Genomic DNA, 19,284 nt, shown 5'->3' with positions numbered 1-19,284 from the left:
CTCCTGGTGGAATACTTCATCACCTTCCATGAGTACTTAATGGAGTCAAAAGCAAACAAACAAACCCAAATAAATATGCCCATGATGTTAAAAAAAAAAAGACACTGTTGGTTTCTGCCCAAGGACAACTTTATTTTTCACACAGTTTAAAACATGTGAATATGTGTGTGTGTGTGTATTTGATACTCATGTTTATGTATGTATATGCTTAAAACTAATTCTGGCCTTCCTTTATTGAGAAAATGCTAATGGAATTTGGCTTTCAATTGTTTATTCTAGTAGTGGTCTGATATCATGCTGGATGAGGAGAAAAAGCACTGGATTAGCCAGGCGCAGTGGTGCACACCTGTAATCCTAGTGGCTCAGGAGGCTGAGTCAGGAGGATTGTGAGGTCAAAGCCAGCCTCAGCAAAAGCAAGGCACTAAGCAACTCATTGAGACCCTGTCTCTCAATAAAATACAAAATGGGGCGGGGGATGGGGCTCAATGGTTGAGTGCCCCTGTGTTCACTTCCCAGCACCTAAACAACAACAAAAGAATGCTGCAGCATCACTAATAGTACTTGAAGATAAGTAGGCAAAAATATATGCCATACAATAATAAATACCCAAGTCATTCATCCTTCTTTTACCCTACTATGTTTAACATGAGTCCTCTTGACTGAAAAACAGCAAAGTACTCCTAAAATTCATGTTTACCCAGAACCTCAGAATGTAATCTTATTTGCAAACAGGGTCTTGATTGATGTAATTAGATGACACGAATCATACTGGATTAGACAGACCCTAAATTCAATGTGGCTCCTGTCCTAAAAAAAGGGAAACCTGTACACAGAAAAACAGAGGAGAATAGAACGTAAAGATGGAAACTGAGACTGAAGTGATACACCAAGCAATGCCAAGAATTGGCAGCAATCACCAGAATCTAGAGGGGGGAGGCATGAACAGATTTTTTCCTCAGTCTTCAACAGAAACAAAACATGAGACATCTTGATTTTAGATGTCCAGCTTCCAAAAATGTAAGATAATAAATTTCTTTTAAGAGACTCATTATATAGTGATTTATTATGGCATTTTTGGGAAACTAATACATAAAATGTTAAAGAATTTTTTTTTAAATGAAACTAAAAGTATCATCCCCAAAGGGTCTTAAAAACTTGATGCTTTTTTAGAAACACAATAATCTATATTATTTAACTATGTTGTATTTCTTGAAAGTTTATAACAAAAACTTTTAATGGAAAATGTCATAAAGATTTGTTCTTTGAAATGACAGTCCTTTATATTCTCTATTATCCCCCTACCTGTGGCTCTTGTGCCCAGCATTCGTCGATCATATATTCGTACTGAGCTATCCGAACAGCCAACAGCAAGATAATATGGTACTGGTGGACAAATAGCTACAGATGTGGCAGCACGGCGACAGTTAATTAAAATGTCCTAAAAAAGATAAGACAATATCCAATACATACAGCTACACAATAACAATGATACCATATTTAAAACATTTTCCCCTTAAATAAGAAAATAACCTTTCTCAGAAGTTCTAATAAAACCAGCAAAACAAAAAGAGGGGAAAGAGGTTTCCTTTTAATATATTTCTTAGGTTTCTATTAAAAATTACTTTCTAAACATTTGTCCTATATATAAAACCCCCCAAAAATAGTCAGCATTCCTTTTTAACAGTTTATGAATCTAAAGTTCACTTTTTTCTTTACAGCTTGATGAGCAATTCGAAAACTGATTGACAGTACTGTAAAAACAATCAAAATAATAACAGAGAACACTAACCTTAGATTTTAAAAAACCATCACTATTTGAGTAATACAAAATACATTGTGAAGAGGGCAAATTAAAATTAGCCCAAATATACAAAACACTAAGCAATGACATCAGATCATCAGCTGTTACAAAGAGAATAATTCAAGAAATTTACATTACTATAATTGAAACACCTTCTTCAAAGCTAGCTATATTTCATATGATAATAATACTTATCTGATGTGCCTGCTAAACATTCCCATGCTCATGAACATAAGCATGGATTTATAAATGTAAAATATTCATACACTACCTAGTAATGGATGGCTAACCCATTAATTATATTAGAAATGCCTGGTCCACTTGAGAGTAAAGGTAGAAGTATGATCTGCTTTGCTTTTGTCTGAGAAGTGTTCATGATTACATGAAACTCATAATATTTAACTATAATCCATTGCTAATAAAATACAACAAAATATTCTAAATTGATTTTAAATTTCCAAAGTTTTCTCAAGTGGTAAAATCTTTTCTCCATATCAGCTGAAAACTGAAACAGCACATGAATAAATACAAACCCTTCTATAGTAAGATAGACCTTACTATAAAGGAACTTCTTACATCTATAGATGCATTAGAAAATATAAGTGCCATCACCTTAAAAATATGTGTGTAAGGTACATTGTTGATTTGATACTACTTTGGCTAATGACTCTAGCTCTTTACTCTATTCAGGATAGCCACACTTTGTTAATTTACCTTAAACTTTACTTATTAACCTCAAAATTATACTATTATTACCCAGAAGAGATTTACCAGTGCCTTTCCTAATTCTAAGTTGTTAGTAGTTAATTCCTCTGGTTATTCTATTTCATGAAAATTTCGTTTAGAAAAGCACAACTAAATCCTCCTATAATAAAGTTTAAAAGAACTTGAAATAATAGATTTTAGTATCAAGCACATTTTTAAGAAACAGGTATTGCAAATGCTCTCACAGTCTGATATGTTAAGCTGAATTCTGCCTCCAGTTCCTATTTGCTTATGTATGTTTATGCAAAAATACACACATGCATATATGAAACCAAAACTGATTAAAATTTGTATATTTAAGATTTTTTCAATTTCTACTTCTTGTTTTCTATTATATTTTTCAAATACATTAACAATCTTTTCATTCCTAAACCATGTTAACTACAGTAACTTGTTCAGTTAGCAAACACTTAATTGTATTACTAGTATTCTTGTTTTTGTTAACTTTCAGTAAACAGAAACTGCGTAACACTTTTTATTTTCATTTACTACTTCAAAACAATCGATGGCTAGGGATGCGGTTCAGTGGTAGAGTAAGTACTTGGCTAGCATGAACAAGGCCCAGGATTAAATTCCCAGTATTGGAAGGAGGGGGAAAAAAATCCAAGAAAAAGCTATAGTGCTCTAACTAATGCTTGACAAATAACAACACTTGGAGTTAACAGTGTGGGCCAAAAGATTGAATAACTTCTCAGAGCTTATATAAGTTTAAAATAGTATTGAAAAGTCAAATATTGAAAATAATGCTATATCTTTTAGAGAAGTGAGCTAAATTTGAATGAACATGTTGACAGACTTTTTTCTTTCAAAAAAATAACATAATTCTTGTTTTAAAAGATTGGGGGCTGGAGGGAAAATACTGAACTTACATAAGCTTTTATCACTGGTATTTTGATTAACCAAAATGGTCTACATGAGTAAATCAGAGATATTGACAAATTCTCCAAGTTTCAATATTAGAGTATATACTAAATAATTAAACAAATTGTCACACACACACACACACACACACACACACACACACACACACACACGGGATGAACCCAGGGGTGCTTAACCACTGAGCAACATTTCCAGCTCTTTTTATTTCTTATTTTGTGGTAGGGCTTGCTAAGTTACCTAGGGCCTTGCTAAATTTCTGAAGGTGGCTTTGGACCTGCAATCCTACTGCATCAGCCTCCTGAGCCACTGGGATTACAGGCATGCCCCAGTTAACAGATATACTTAAAAAATACGCAGTTAAAATATAAGTTCTTCAACTTCATTAAACATACCTTATTTAAGAAATTTTATGATTGAAGATGTTAGAGAAATGTTTTAAAGTTCACCCTGAATCACCCAAAGATAAATTATTGTGCAAATGTAATTATAACCATAACTTTTCTTCATCATTTCTACAAAAACTGGATTCTTACATCTTTGCAATCTTCTTTTGTGCAGCTAGTTTTGATGCGTGTGTCAAACCACCTAACAGTTCCGTCTTCACCACAAGAGAGGAAAGTGTAAGGGTCATTGGGTACAGTCATGATCTGAAGTCAGAAATGGAAGTACAGAAAACTTTATTGAACATTGAAACAGGTGGCTTCAAAACATACTGCTATTATTTCATGAAACAATTAAGTTAAAATTCATTCATTTTAACTAATAATGACTTACCTACACCATGAATCAGAATAATACACTTTAGACAGAAAGTTAATATTATAAGCTTTTAACAACTTTGATAATACTCTCCAGCTTCAAAGATTCTCCACTAGCTAACTAGTTCAAACAATTCCAAAACTGATTTTTATGTCTATTTCTAATAAAATTATCATTATATTATAGGTATATGATAAATGTTCTCTCTGATGCTAAAAAAATTACTGGGGAATGCTGAAATGATTAACGCTGATAAACTGAACTCTCAAAAAGAATCTTAAATAGTGTGACTGTTACACAACAACATTAATGGCACTGTACTATACACTAAAAATGGCTACCATGAAGAATTTTATATTATATGTATTTCACCACAATAAAAACATTTTCAAAAAGTTAAGAATAATTTAGATGTTCCTGTAACCACTTCTAACTTAGCTATGACAATAATGTAAGTTAATGTTCTCTGTGAAGTCTACACAGAAAATTCCCCTTTCCCTCCATATCTAGAAATACATACTATCAATCTTGGTATTTAGCATTCTCATACATGGAAGATATTTTTCTGTTTTTTAACACTGTGTACACAAAAAAGTGTTAAACTCATTCATGCATCAAAAATACAAATTAGCACCGCTTGGAAATACTACAACATACCACCAGTATAGCCAAAATGAAAGAGACAGATAATACTGAGTATTGATGTGTATATGGAGAAACTGGAAAAATCAACACTGTTAATGGAAGTACAAAAGGGTACAGACACAAAGGGTACAGAAATAAATACACATACACTCACACAATGGAAAACCATATATCAATATCAATTAAAGGTTGTTCATATGCCTCTCTTGTAACCTAGCAATTCCACTAAAAATAAAAGTCTGCACAGAGCCACTTAAAGATATGCAGAATGTTCATAGTAACACTGTTCAAATTACTCAAATGATTGAAACAAACTGAATTACCCAACAACAGAATGGGAACAGTAACTATAATCTACTTCTACAATAAAATACTACATAAGCAATAAAAATGAATAAATCTGGGCTTGGGATATAGCTCAGTTGGTAGAGTGCTTGCCTTGCATGCACAAGACACTGGGTTCAATCCCTAGCACCATTAAAAAAAAAAAAAACTTAAAAAACAAATCATCACTATCATTATCAACAAGGATGAATCTCAAAGCTTTGTGAAAGAAGCCGGACACAAAAATAACAGTTTTTTAAACAGAGCCAGGAGTGGGATGCGGCTCAGTGGCAGAATGTCTGCCTAACATGCATGATACTCAAGTTCAATCCCAAGCACCAAGAGAAAAAGGAAAAAGGCCAAAATAAAAGAAAATGAAAGAAATAAAAAAAAAACCATCCTGTTTTTATTTCTATAAAGATCAAAAACAGAAAAACAAAGGTGTGTTAAAACTTAAAAATTTAGAGGTTTAGAGGTCAGGATGAGGGGGCTTCTGGCATGCTACATGTTCTACAGTTCTAGGTGACAGTTACATGAACAGATTTTATTTTGTGATAATTCAAATTCACTGAGAAATATATTTAGAATTTTTTTTTAATTTTCTTTTTTTTAGGGCTGGGGCTGGGGCTCAGTGGCAGAGCACTTGCTAGCATGTGTGAGGAGTTCAATCATTAGTACTGCATAAAAATTAACAAAGGTATGCTGTCCATACACAACTACAAAAAAATTTTTTAAAATACTTTTTTAGGTGTTGATGGACCTTTTTTTAAATTCATTTCTATGCAGTGCTGAGAGTCAAACCCAGTGCTTCACACATGCTAGGCAATGAGCCACAACTCCAGCCCCCTATATTTAGGATTTATGTGCCTTTTCTCAATGTGTTTTTTTTATAAACAGATACAACATTTTTTATACCTTTAGTTTATTCATTTTTATGTGGTGCTGAGGATCAAACCCAGTGCCTCACACATGCTAGGCAAGCCCTCTACCACTGAGCTACAACCACAGCCCCTCAATTTCAAAAATTCAGAACAATGGATAGAAGAAGGTCTAATATACAGCTAATCAAAATTTCAGCACAAAGTAAATAAAATAATGAAGAAGTAATGACCAAAGACTTATTATTGACTACAAATTTCCAATATTATTGAAGATGCCAATTTATGACATGAGAACATCAATAAATCCTTAGTATGGGGGGAAAATTCCATACTAAGATACATTGTTGTGACATACAAAAGAAGAACTAGCCAAAAAAAAAAAAGAACGGAAAATAGTTAAAAAAAAAATAAGAGAGAGAGAGAGAGAAAAAACACCTAAAAAAGAAGCACAATTAGATTGAAAGCTAACTTTGTAACCTCAAACAACTAAGAAACTCAGAACACTAAGGCTATCACACTAATGCTATCACTTTGTTTGTACATCAAACAAAGGCTGTACTCGGAAAAGCTGCCTTTCAAGAGCTGGTACTAAGGGTGAGGAGGAGAAAGAGGATATTTTCTAACAAATTACAGAAAAGAAAAGGAAATTAAAATCATTTTTTTATCAAAAAAGTACCAGTAAAGGTACTGCCAAATGGTTTACTTTAAAGAACAAAAAGATCAGGAATGATGAGTCAAAGGTATTTATCTTGTAAATACAGAGGTAAACCTAAACACTGACTAGTGAACAATGATATTGTCTACTTCATGAAAGAAAACAGAATATAACCAAGTTCTGAACAACATAATTATTTAAAATTAGACAAGAGCTATTTTACAGTCCTTCATTTAGGAGAAGTATGAAGATACTGACTTTAGGCTTTGTCAAATATTCCTGTGAAACCAAACGAGGCAACCTCCAGAATAAAAGACACGCATGTCCACCTTCCAAGCAAGCAGCAGAACAAAACAGACAAAAGGAAAGACCTCCAAGCACTTTGAAAAGTGGATGAAAAAAAGAGATGCCATCAATAGAGGAAAACTGGAAAATACACACAGAGTAGGGGTGTGGCTCAGTGGTAGAGTACTTGCCCAGCACATGCAAGGCCCTGTGTTCAAGTCCCAGCCCCACAAAAACAAAACAAAACCCAAACAATAAGACACATAAATAGACCCAAAGGTATCAGTATTCACCATAATTTTAAGTTGACTAAAATTTCCAAAGATGGGTCAAAATTTTGAGAATGGGTAAGAAACAAAACCCAGTTCCCTGTTATTGATATAAGCAGAAAACAAAACAATACAAAAGAACTGAAATTCAAATGATGGAAAACAATTAACAGGTTAATCAACAATTTGATATAAAGAAATCAGAAGCAAACATGTTAAAAGTGCACTAGGTGCTGTGAGTGATATTTCTGAACTAAATTAAGAAGTATAAACTGAGTCATAAATCACTCTACCTCATTCAGTTCGGCTCAAGGTTTGAGCTTATAAACAGATACTCCACAAATCTCTCCCTCTTTTTTTTTTTTCTTTTTTGGCCTACTAGTATTTCTTCTAATGTGAAAATTTGATAAATGCTAAGATCTTGATATACAGTTCTCTGAATTCCAGGATTTCATGTGTTTGAATTTAATCCCCATTCTGAGTAGTAAGAGGGTAGAAATTTAGTTCCAACCATGACTGTTAGAGGTGGAGGTATTAGAGGGGTATAAATGGGATTAGATCAGGCCATTAAGATGCAACCCCGATTGAGTGCTGGTGGTTTTATAAGACCAGAATACCCATGCACATATGTGTACTGTATGCAGGTGTTCCCTGTCTACTGCCATATGATAACCTGCAGTGCCTTAGGGACTCTGCCAGAAAGGCAGCACCTCCAAATATACAACCATCAGTCAAGTAAAATTCTTTTCTTTATAATCTACCCAGTGTTATTACCAACAGAAACAAATGAACACAGTTTAAGTTTGCCACCAATGACTTTACAAAAGCACATGATAAAAGTATTTGAGAGGTTAAAACCTAATGCAGAGCCATGTAGCATAGTAACAGAGGCAACCTTAAAGTGCTGGCATGTTTCCTTAAAGTATGTTTGCTCAAACAATTACAAACCATCTCATAAGACTATTACGTGCATCTTATTTCTTAACTTTATCCACAAGTCTATCAAGATAAATTTTCTCAAATGCTTGTTGAATTCTAATCAATCATGAATGTGTACCTATATATACACATCTATATGTGTATATATATACACACACATCACATTCTTATTCAAAAACATACATTTCCACAGATAGAATGGATATCCTAACACTGTACCTCATACGTAGTTCCATAATGGCATGTAAACTGGCATTGTCTGTTGGTTTCTGCATCTTGCTCAACATTTGTATAAAATATTACTCCGTCTCCAGAACAGGATACAATCTGCTTGTCATTTGTGCATGGTAAGAACTTTGCACTAAATATATTTGCTCGATGCCCTGAACGAATTGTCGTCAAAACCTAAAAAACACAGAGAAAGTAGTCGTAATTAATTTTTCCTAGGAAAAAATTCATATTTAAAATAATCATAAGTAATAAATTCTCATTAACATTCTCATCTCAACACAAGATTATCCTTTAATTCCCAACTATCATAATTAGAATCAGAATCTCACATATTTTTCCCTCTGAGATGGGAATACTGCCTATCATCAATGCGAACAGTGCCATGAAAAGTAAATGTGCATTTTCCACTTACATGGTTTACTTCACTCAATCATAAAACTACTAAGAAAGAACTATTTGGACTGACTTTTGATATTGATGGGATGCTGGATGATTAAGTTATTTCCTTTTAGGATAAACAAACTGAATTTAAATGACTCATATTATCAAAGTAACAAAATGGTACAGATGAGGATATAGCAGAAGTTCCAATAACTTACTTATATTATGAAGACCACAATTACTGTAACAGATATAAAGTTTAAAATTTTAATATATTTAACATACACTGCAAATAAAGGAAAAATTACCCTAGCAGTAAAATTCGGAAGCAAAAATAACCGACAAGACCTGATTTTTTTTTCCTCAAAGATGGGCAAAAGATCTAAATCGAAAATCTGCAGATACACAAATAACCCTTAAAAAAATACAGAAAAATACTACTTTTTTGTAAGAGAAATGCAAATTAAAATTACACAAAGATACTAATTCTCTCTTAACAGAACTTGGCAAAAATTCAAAAGCTTGACAAGTGAGCCTGTGGAAGTGAGCCTGTGGAAAACAGGTTCTTAACCATGGCTAGTAGAGTGCTAAATGGTACACCCCCAGTGGGGAGAAATTAGGAAACTCAAAGCACTAAGAGTACCTCAAACAATCTCTCTCTCTCTCTCTCTCTCTCTCTCTCTCTCTCTCTCTCTCTCACACACACACACACACACACACACACACACACAGAGTTACTTATTGAATTTTATTTTCAATAGAAAAAACAAGAAACTAGTTGAATAAACAGGTATATTTCCACAATGGGTAGACAATGATGTACAAGGTAAACAGGAGCATCTGTTGTGACTGTGAAAAAACTGGGGAAAACAAAACAACAGAGCTTGGTTTTGTCCCATGGAATAAATTTGTGATAATTTGAGCATCCCCCCCCCCAAAAAAAATCATTGATAAATCACAACACATTGAAAAAATTAAAATCTGTTAAGTCCATAGTTGCTTTTTTTTTTTAAAGGTGACAGGAACAAAAGTGTTCTATTTACAGAATGTTGCTCTAGGTTGAACTCTGATGTCTTCCAAAGGCCCATGAGTGAGAATGGAGCTACTGGGAAGTGGTAGCACCTTCCACAGGTGGGCCTTTTGGAGGTCCTCAGTTCCCTGACAGCATATCTCTTAAAGACTATTGTAGACCCTGGTCTGTAATTCCTCTTCTCAACTTCTTGGTTATGAAGTTAAGAAAGAGGCTTTGCTCTTCCACATGCTCACCATAACATACCTTGTCAGAGGTCCAAACAACCATGAAAAGAAATCTCCAAAACTGTACGACAAAATAAACCTTTTCTTTATATAAGTTGGTTATCTCAAGTACTCGCTCACAATGGCAGAAAGCTGACCAACACAAATATAAACTAATAAATGTAGAAGGCCATGCTTGGGAGTATAGTTAAGTGATAGTGTTTTGTCTATCATGTATGAGGCCCAGGGTTCAATTCCCTTCCTAATTAAATAAATAAAATAGAAGGAATGACAATTTTTAAAATTGCTCTTTCATAAAAATTGATTCAGATAGGATCATCAAATGAAAACCGCCAAATGAAAGGCCTGGGAAAGAATATTCACATAGTTTCAATAAACCATCTCACAGGATAGCTATTAGTTTCAAAGGGTAACCCAATGGAGGGATCAAATCTAACATCACCAATATCAAATACCACCTGTGGGGGATTCTCAACAAAAATATTTACTCTGAATCTACTCATGAAGATCAACCAGAAAAATCCAAATTGAGAAAGATACTATAAAAGAACTAACCTGCCATTGATATCATGAAATAAATAGAAAAATTAATTGTGAAGTCCTTGAAATAAGTCTTTAACCCTGTTGACACATTAGGGTGGTTTACAGTAGTAGCTATGTGTAAGTCACTCATACGGCCATAACTCCTTAGTCTAATGTTTTTCAAGTAGCTAACTTCCTGTAATTCATATATTATAGTCTGTAAAACTAGTGGTATTAAACATTTTCGCCAATACAGAAAGTTGTATATATCCTCTTTATGTGAACTCAAGAACTAAGCACCAATAAAAATCAAAACATGATTATAATTAAAATTCAGTGTGATGTCATAGTTTATTTAATCAGATTATAATCTAGTCACTATAAACTGAAAAAATCATTTCTTAAACTACTCAGCTGATGAATAGGTTCTGTAAACCTATAAGCAAATTTCGAAGTAAATTATACCTTGCAAGATCCAGCTAGAACAGCCAGCCAGCCTGTTCATATACCATTATCTAACCTAAATAAACAAAAATTTTTCACAAGGCAGAGAGCAACAGAAATATAAAATATTTATCTTAGAAAAGATTTTAGACATGAAATTGTGATTCTTAATTTATGTAAAAGGAAAATGGTTTGGAAAACTTAAATAACTTGGCTCGAGTGATAGAAAACTAACACAAGCCTACATGTACCATTATACTAATAATAATGCAATTAAAAATTACCATGGAACTCTTCTTCATTCAGAGACCTAAATATTAATGAAATAAAGCTCATGCTGAAGTAGTACCAAAAAAGACACACGGGTACAACTACTGTGCCATGTATCAAATTACTGCCTCTCAACTCCAAATTTACCTTTTATTTCTACAGACTACACAGTGGATCTGGCCCAGTTAAGTGTGTTTCCTTTGTAAGTTGGCATAATGTAAGCTCTGATAACAGAAAGCTCTGGAAGGATGTTACAGAGAGAGGAGTTCCGTTCCTTTCCTGATGTCCTCCCGAGCAGGCTCTGAGACATGCACAGGTTCCACAGTGCCTGAGACAGTGTGGAGAGCTGCAAGCTGATCAGCTATGACAAGCTCCCACATGAACTCTGCAGTACCTAGCAGTCACCTGCGTTTCCTGCAATACCATCTCCCCAAGTCCTGAGACAGGCTGTAGGACAGTGCCCTAGAGGAGGTATTCCAACAATTCCAAGGGAACGCCCCCTAGTTCCACTAGCATAGCATTACAGCAACTGCTGCTCTGCCACCCAATGAGCCATATCATGCCCTTTCCAACAAACATCCAGATGTTAGCACTAGAGAGAGGGGGCATTTCTTTAAGTAGTTTATCTCAGCGGTGGCTCACTATATCTGTTATTTCTGCAATATTTTAAGTCTTTTAAACATTTTAATAGACAAGCTCTTATTATTCTGATCCCGTTTTATTGGTAATAATTCTTCATATTAAAGTTTCCCTGTTGAAATTACTATGTGATTGTTCTGGGTCTACAACTGCTACCACCCGTCATTTTAGTTGCTACTATTGAAAAAAACAATAGAGATACATTTTCAGAATTATTAAAAGAATAGATGTTAAAAAAGATATGGCATTAGGGGCTGGGGCTATAGCTCAGTTGGTAGAGTGCTTGCCTTGCATGTGCAAGGCCCTGGGTTTGAGCCCCAGCACCAAAAAAACTAACAAACAAACAAACAAAAAAAGATATGACATTGGAAATTTAATAAAAATGACCCTCCAAAACAAAAACAAAATAACAAAGAGCTGAGAGGCAGCTGGGAAATATATAGTCAACAATTCCTATCCATGGTTCCACATTTGCAGATACAATCAACCACAGACCAAAAAAAGTTTTGTCTCTACACTAATCATGTACTAATTTCATCATTATTCTCTAAGCAACATATAGTACAAGAACAACTTAACATAACGGAAATGACTAAAAAGTACATGGGAACATGTGTGTGGAATTATATGCAAATACTATCCATTTCATTATATAAGAGAATTGAGCATCCACAGATTTTGATATGCACAGAGATCCTGGAACAAATTTCGCATGGGACAACTATATTCCTATCCTTAACCAGAACTTTAAATGGTTCTAAATGTTGAAGATCTTACAAACTTTTAAAACAACTGTTTATAGATGAATGGATAAGAAAAATGTGGCATATATACACAATGAAATATTACTCAGCAATAAAAGAGAATAAAATCATGGCATTTGCAGGTTAAATGGATGGAGTTAGAGAAGATAATACTAAGTGAAGTTAGCCAATCCCATAAAAACAAATGCCATATGTTTTCTCTGAAATAAGGAGGGGTAGCATGGGCAAACAGAGGAACTCTAGATAGGGAAGAGAAGTAGGAAGGGAGGGAGGGGGCATGGGATTAGAAATGATGGTGGAATGTGATGGACATTATTATCTAAAGTACATGTATGAAGACACAAATTGGTGTGAACATACTTTATATACAACCAGAAATATGAAAAATTATGTTCTACATGTGTAATGCTTTTCACTGTGATACATAAATTTTTTAAAATTATTAAAATTAAAAAAATAACTGTTTAGCCACAAATAAAATTGATTTCCCTTTGTAAATGGTACAAGGAGTCTAAAAAATGTCACACAAATGCTTTTTACTAAAACCAGTCAGCTGTTTATATCTTTATCATTCAGTAGTTATGTTTTCTTATTCTTGAAAATTGAACATTCTTTTGTTATTTTAATGTTATATATGACAAGAGAACACATAATTCATATTACACATAGAGCACAATTTTACATATCTCTGGTTGTACACAAAGTAGAGTCACATCCTTCATGTCTTCATATATGTACTTAGGGTCACGATGACCATCCCATTCCACCATCTTTCCTACTCCTCTGCCCTCTCCCTTCCCCCCCTTCCCCTTTGCCCTTTGCCCTATCTAGAGTTCATTTAATCTTCCCATCACCCCCACTGCAGCATATTATGAATCAGCATCCTTAAGCCAGAGAAACCATTCGGCATTTGTTTTTTTGGGATTGGCTAATTTCACTTAGCATTATATTCTCCAGCTCCATCCATTTGCCTGCAAATGCCATGATTTTATTCTCTTTCAATGCTGAATAATATTCCATTGTGTATATATATCACATTTTCTTTATCCATGCATCTACAGAAGGGCATCTAGGTTGGTTCCACAGTTTAGCTGTTGTGAATTGTGCTGTCTCCCTGTAGTATGCTGTTCTGAAGTCCTTTGGGGACATAGCTGGGTCAAATGGTGGTTCCATTCCCAGTTTTCCAAGAAATCTCCATACTGCTTTCATATTGGCTGCACTATTTTGCAATCCCACCAGCAGTGTATGAGTGGGCCTTTTCCCCACCATCCTCGCCAGCACTTATTATTGTTTGTATCCTTAATACCTGCCATTCTGACTGGAGTGAGATGAAATCCTAGAGTAGTTTTGATTTGCATTTCTCTAATTGCTAGAGATATTGAACACTTTTTCATATATTTGATTGATTGTATATCTTCTTCTGAGCAGTGTCTGTTCAGTTCCTTGGCCCATTTATTGATTGGGTTGTTTTTTAGGTGTTAAAAGATTTTTTAGTTCTTTACATATTCTGGAGATAGTGCATATGGTAAGAATTTGTTCCCAATTAGTAGGCTCTCTATTCACCTCACAGATTGTTTCTTTTGCGGAGAAGAAGCTTTTTAGTGTGAATCTATCCCATTTATTGATTCTTGTTATTAATTCTTGCACTATGAGTCTTATAAAAGAAGTTGGGGCCTAATCCCACATGATGGAGATTTGGACCTACTTTTTCTTCTAACAGACACAGTGTCTCTGGTTTAACTTGTAGGTCCTTGATCCAATTTGAGTTGAGTTTTGTGCATTTTTGGCAACTTTGTCTAATATAAGATAACTATAATTATATTATGTGGGTTAGTCTCTGTGTCCTCTATTCTGTACATTGATCTACAAGTCTATTTTGGTACCAATACTATGCTGTTTTTGTTACTATTACCCTGTAGTATAGATTATGGTCTGGTATCATGATGCTTCATTCTTCTTGCTAAGGATTGCTTTAGCTATCCTGGGTCTCTTTTCCAGAAGAATTTCATGACTACCTTTTCTATTTCTATGAGGAATGTCATTCGAATTTTGATTGGAATTGCATTAAATCAGCATAGTGCTTTTTGTAGTGTGGTCATTTTGACAATATTAATTCTGCCTATAAAAGAACAAGGGAGATCTTTCCATATTGTAAGGTCTTCTTTAATTTCTTTCTTTAGCATTCTGTAATTTTCATTGTAGAGGTCTTTCACTTCTTTTGTTAAGTTGATTGCCAACTATTTTATTTTTTTAAGGCTATTATAAATAGGATAGTTTTCTTTGTTTCCTTTTCCTTGTTTCCTTTTCAGAGGATTTGTCACTAATATACAGAAATGCATTTGATTTATGGGTGTTGATTTTGTATCCTGCTACTTTGCTGAATTCATTTACTAGTTCTAGAAGTTTTCTGGTGGAATTTTTTGGGTCTTCTAGGTATAGAATCATATTGTCAGCAAATAGCACTGATTTGCGTTCTTCTTTACCTATCCATATGCCTTGAATTTCTTTCACCTAATTGCTCTGGCCAGTGTTTCAAGAACTATGTTAGATAGAAGTGGTGAAAGAGGACATACCTGTCTTATTCCAGTTTTTAGAGGAAATGCTTTCAATTTTTCTCTATTTAGAATGATGTTGGCCTGGGGCTTAGCATAGCTTTCTTTTACGATGTTGAGATATGTTCCTGTTATCCCTAATTTTTCTAGTGTTTTGAACATGAAAGGGTGCTGTGTTTTGTCAAATGCTTTTTCTGTATCTATTGAGAAGATCATATGGATCTTATCTTTTAAGTCTACTGATGTGATGAATTACACATATTGATTTCTGCATGTTGATCCAACCTTGCATCTCTGGGATGAACCCCACTTGATCATGGTACACTATCTTTCGATGTTTTTGTGTTTTAAGCAAATTGAACATTCTTAAGTAGTAGTAGTAATTAAAATAAGCTACCTGAGAATTAGTCACATGACAGTGAGTTGACTATTATCTAAAAAGTTTTAAATACTATTAAATTTTTAAAAGATTAAATTTCAACTAAAAGTAATGAAACAATGACTAAGTTGGCAACTTTGTTCACACTATTCTAAACTTCAAAATACCCAAACTTTAAAATGTTAAAATATTATACTAAAGTAACACATGAAACTAATTTTCTCAATTCATATTTTATACATAGCACATTGTAAAATAGTTAAGGGATCTTTATAAATGTGTTCTGTGTACATGAAAACACTTCTTATATGGCTTATAACCAGAAGAGTTATGCAACTGAATGCTTTGTCTGGAGTAGCAATTAAAAACTCCCCAAATGAATAAGGCAAACTCTTACAAACATGATAGAAAAACCTCCTTTAAGAAATCCTTTTTGTACAAGTAGAGCACAACTAGCTTTGTGTCCTCAATATCATTACCAATTTTACCTTGAACTACATAATACTACAGTATTTATCAGACTATATTGTTATTATTTAACCATTTGCTACTAACAACAAACTGGACACTTCAAAATCCACAAGAACAAGATCAAAATAAATTAAGAGCACTGTATGCCTACAAATTATACTTTATATCATTTTACCTAGCACATTGCTGGGCAGAGAATAGCAACTTTGTGTCTTTTTTTTTTTTTTTTTTTTTAGAGAGAGAGAGAGAGAATTTTAACATTTATTTATTTTTTCTTAGTTCTCGGCGGACACAACATCTTTGTTGGTATGTGGTGCTGCTGAGGATCGAACCCGGGCCGCACGCATGCTAGGCGAGCGCGCTACCGCTTGAGCCACATCCCCAGCCCCGCAACTTTGTGTCTTAAGAAAATGTAACAGTACAATAAAAATATAGTCCATAATATTTTAGGGAACAAAAGAATGAAACTAGTAGTGGCCTGTTTCACATAACAGCCTAAAGTCTGCACAGTAAAACCTTTACTTTTAAAAGTAATCTTTCCTTAAAATAAAAATTAATAGTGAAAGTAAACATACTAACTATGCCAGTTGAGATAAGCTCATTCTAGGTGACAGAATAGAAATTTTTTTCATTATCTATAGAAATTTTAAATAAATTTTAAAATCTTGAACACTTTTACTATTCCTTATAAATATTAAAATCAGCATACTTGAACATGTTTATAAAACTGAAATTGCTATATACAGAATGTCGTAAGTATGAATAAGGATTACTGAGATTTAAAACTCCAATTCTTTTGGAAAACTAGTAATCTAACTTCACTAATGTGCATTATTAGTTCTACTGTGAATATTTATATATCTGAAAATATTTATAAAACAAAAAAAGCACCCAATTTGGAGATACCCTTGCTTTACAAACAGTAAAAATTTAAAGTTATTTCTAATATGCTACAAATAAATTACAATGGTAAGGAAATTCATTTACTGAGACATCTTTATGCTAAAGGTTTAAAAAAAAGGTCATTGTCTTTATGCCTAACAATGTTACTGGGATAATGTCACTTGGACAACTATTATGCACTTGAATAAAATGAAACATATTTAAGTTTTCTAGAGTGTAAGGCTGATTAAAGTCTTACACAGCTCCCAAGGGAACTAAGGAAGCTACATGTAATAACTTCTAAATTTTATCATTAATTTTGGCAAATCAGAGTATTTTTTTTTTAACTACTTTACCTTTCTGCTGTAAGGATTACTAATTACTAACTTGGTGTCATCTGAGCCAGATAATATATATTCTCCAGTGTCATTCCAACAGATTGTATTAACCTAAAAAGAAAGCAAAAAAAGAAATATAAGCAAACTGTACATAAAGTATATACATAACATCTTTCACTTACCTGATAGTACAAAATTTATATCACTAATGAGGTGATATCTATAGGAAAAAAGTATTAGAATTTAAGTATTGAAATAAACAAACTTCAGTTCTTAATTCCACTGAAAAAAACCACTCCAACCTAACAATAAGTGAAAAGCTGAAAAAACACAATATCAACAAGTCAGCTTCAGAGAAGTGAGAACATAGGAGAACTTGCTACCACTAAGTCCACAGAGACCAAAAGTGTACAGGTAAAATAAAACTTCAGCAGGAAACAATGTCAGGACAAGAAAACCTGAAAACCTGAACCATAACTGATGAAGCTATTGGAGGGTCAGAAAGAACAAGTGTATTGTTAAAAATTACAGGTAACTGCCATCACAGGGACACATATTTTGATGAGTTTTAACTTCAGTGGTTCATCTAGGTTCTATAAAATAAAATTTTCGAGAAAAATCTCCTTGTCCTTTAGTCAAAGAACCATTTTGAAATTCAGTAAAGTACTGCATTCTTAACAAGAACTATCCTTGAAAGAAACTATTTAACCAGATCTAAATCTGCTAGAATTTTATCAGACTTTAAATGACATGGATAAAGAGAAATTCTGAACTCTAGCCATCTCTATCCTTCTACATCATAGACCTAATTTCCGTCCACTTTATTATCAGTCTAACCTAAAGTAGATAAGAAGGGGCATAGAATCCATTGTGAAGTTCAGACACCAAAGGCACAGACACATTAAGAGATTGAGACATAAAAATAGGACTACAAGACCTAGACCCTTCTAGACCCTTACCGCCACATTACTAAAAACCTATTTACAGCTGGGTGCGATGGCACACACCTGAAATCCTAGCAGCTAGGAAGGCTGAGGCAGGAGGATGAAGAGTTCAAAGCCAGCGTCAGCAACAGCAAGGTGCTAAGCAACTCAGTGAGACCCTGTCTCTAAATAAAACACAAACAGGGCTGGGGATGTGGCTCAGTGGTTGAGTACCAAGTTCAATCCTGGGTACCCACTCCCCCAGCCAAAAAAAAAAAAAAAAAACCCTATTTACACCAGTTCCTTTTACCAAGTATACCATTGAAGGGCAATAAGAAAAAAATTACAAAGCATACTAAAAGGCCAAAATAAAATGTGAAAGGACAAAGCAAGTATTGGAACCAAACATGGCAAAGCTATTGGAAATACTGGACTAGGAAGTGGAAACTACTATGATTAACATACCAAAGGCTCTAAAGGATAAAGCAAACAGCAAGTAAGAACAGAGGGCAACATAAAGCAGAGAGAGAGGGAAGTCTAAGATAAAAATAGAAAAGAAGAATGTCTTTGATAGGCTGATTAGTAGATGGGACATAGTTAAGGAAAGAATCTCTGACCTTGAGGATATAGCAACAGTAACCCACAAAACTGAAGCAAGACCAAAGACTGGAGCAAAAAAGAAAATAAACAAACAAATCCAAACCCTAAACAGAATAACCAAGGACTGTCACACACAGAAGATTCAATTTGTGTATAATGGATACACCAGAAGATAAAGGAAGAGAGAGAAAAAGGAAAAAACTGGAGACAATAATGACTGAGAATAGCCCCCAATTAATGTCAGATACCAAACCACAGATTTAAGAATCTCAGAGAAGACCTGGCAAAATGAATAGCAAAAGAACTCCACAGGCTGGGGTTGTGGCTCAGTGGTAGAGAGCTTGCCTGGCACATGTGAGGCACTGGGTTCGATCCTCAGCACCACATAAAAATAATAAATAAAATACAGGTATTGTGTCCATTTTC

General features: G+C 34.0%; 1 protein-coding gene across 3 annotated transcripts in view; it reads right to left on the bottom strand.

The window, feature by feature from the left end:
- The window catches only part of Dcaf6 (DDB1 and CUL4 associated factor 6), a 109,039-nt gene that overhangs the window by 69,457 nt on the left and 20,298 nt on the right, over positions 1-19,284 (bottom strand). For all 3 annotated transcript variants that reach the window (XM_078022260.1, XM_078022261.1, XM_078022262.1), the window contains exons 3-6: positions 17,354-17,446; positions 8,425-8,610; positions 3,982-4,095; positions 1,303-1,438 (exon numbers count right to left, since the gene is read on the bottom strand). In XM_078022260.1, the coding sequence (XP_077878386.1) occupies positions 1,303-1,438; positions 3,982-4,095; positions 8,425-8,610; positions 17,354-17,446 (529 nt within the window). The remainder of the gene's footprint in view (positions 1-1,302; positions 1,439-3,981; positions 4,096-8,424; positions 8,611-17,353; positions 17,447-19,284) is intronic.

Source organism: Ictidomys tridecemlineatus, chromosome 10 (genome assembly GCF_052094955.1).
Source record: "Ictidomys tridecemlineatus isolate mIctTri1 chromosome 10, mIctTri1.hap1, whole genome shotgun sequence".
Taxonomy (NCBI): domain Eukaryota; kingdom Metazoa; phylum Chordata; class Mammalia; order Rodentia; family Sciuridae; genus Ictidomys; species Ictidomys tridecemlineatus.
Note: the sequence above shows the minus strand (reverse complement) of the source record. Positions and strands in the feature narration are given on the sequence as shown.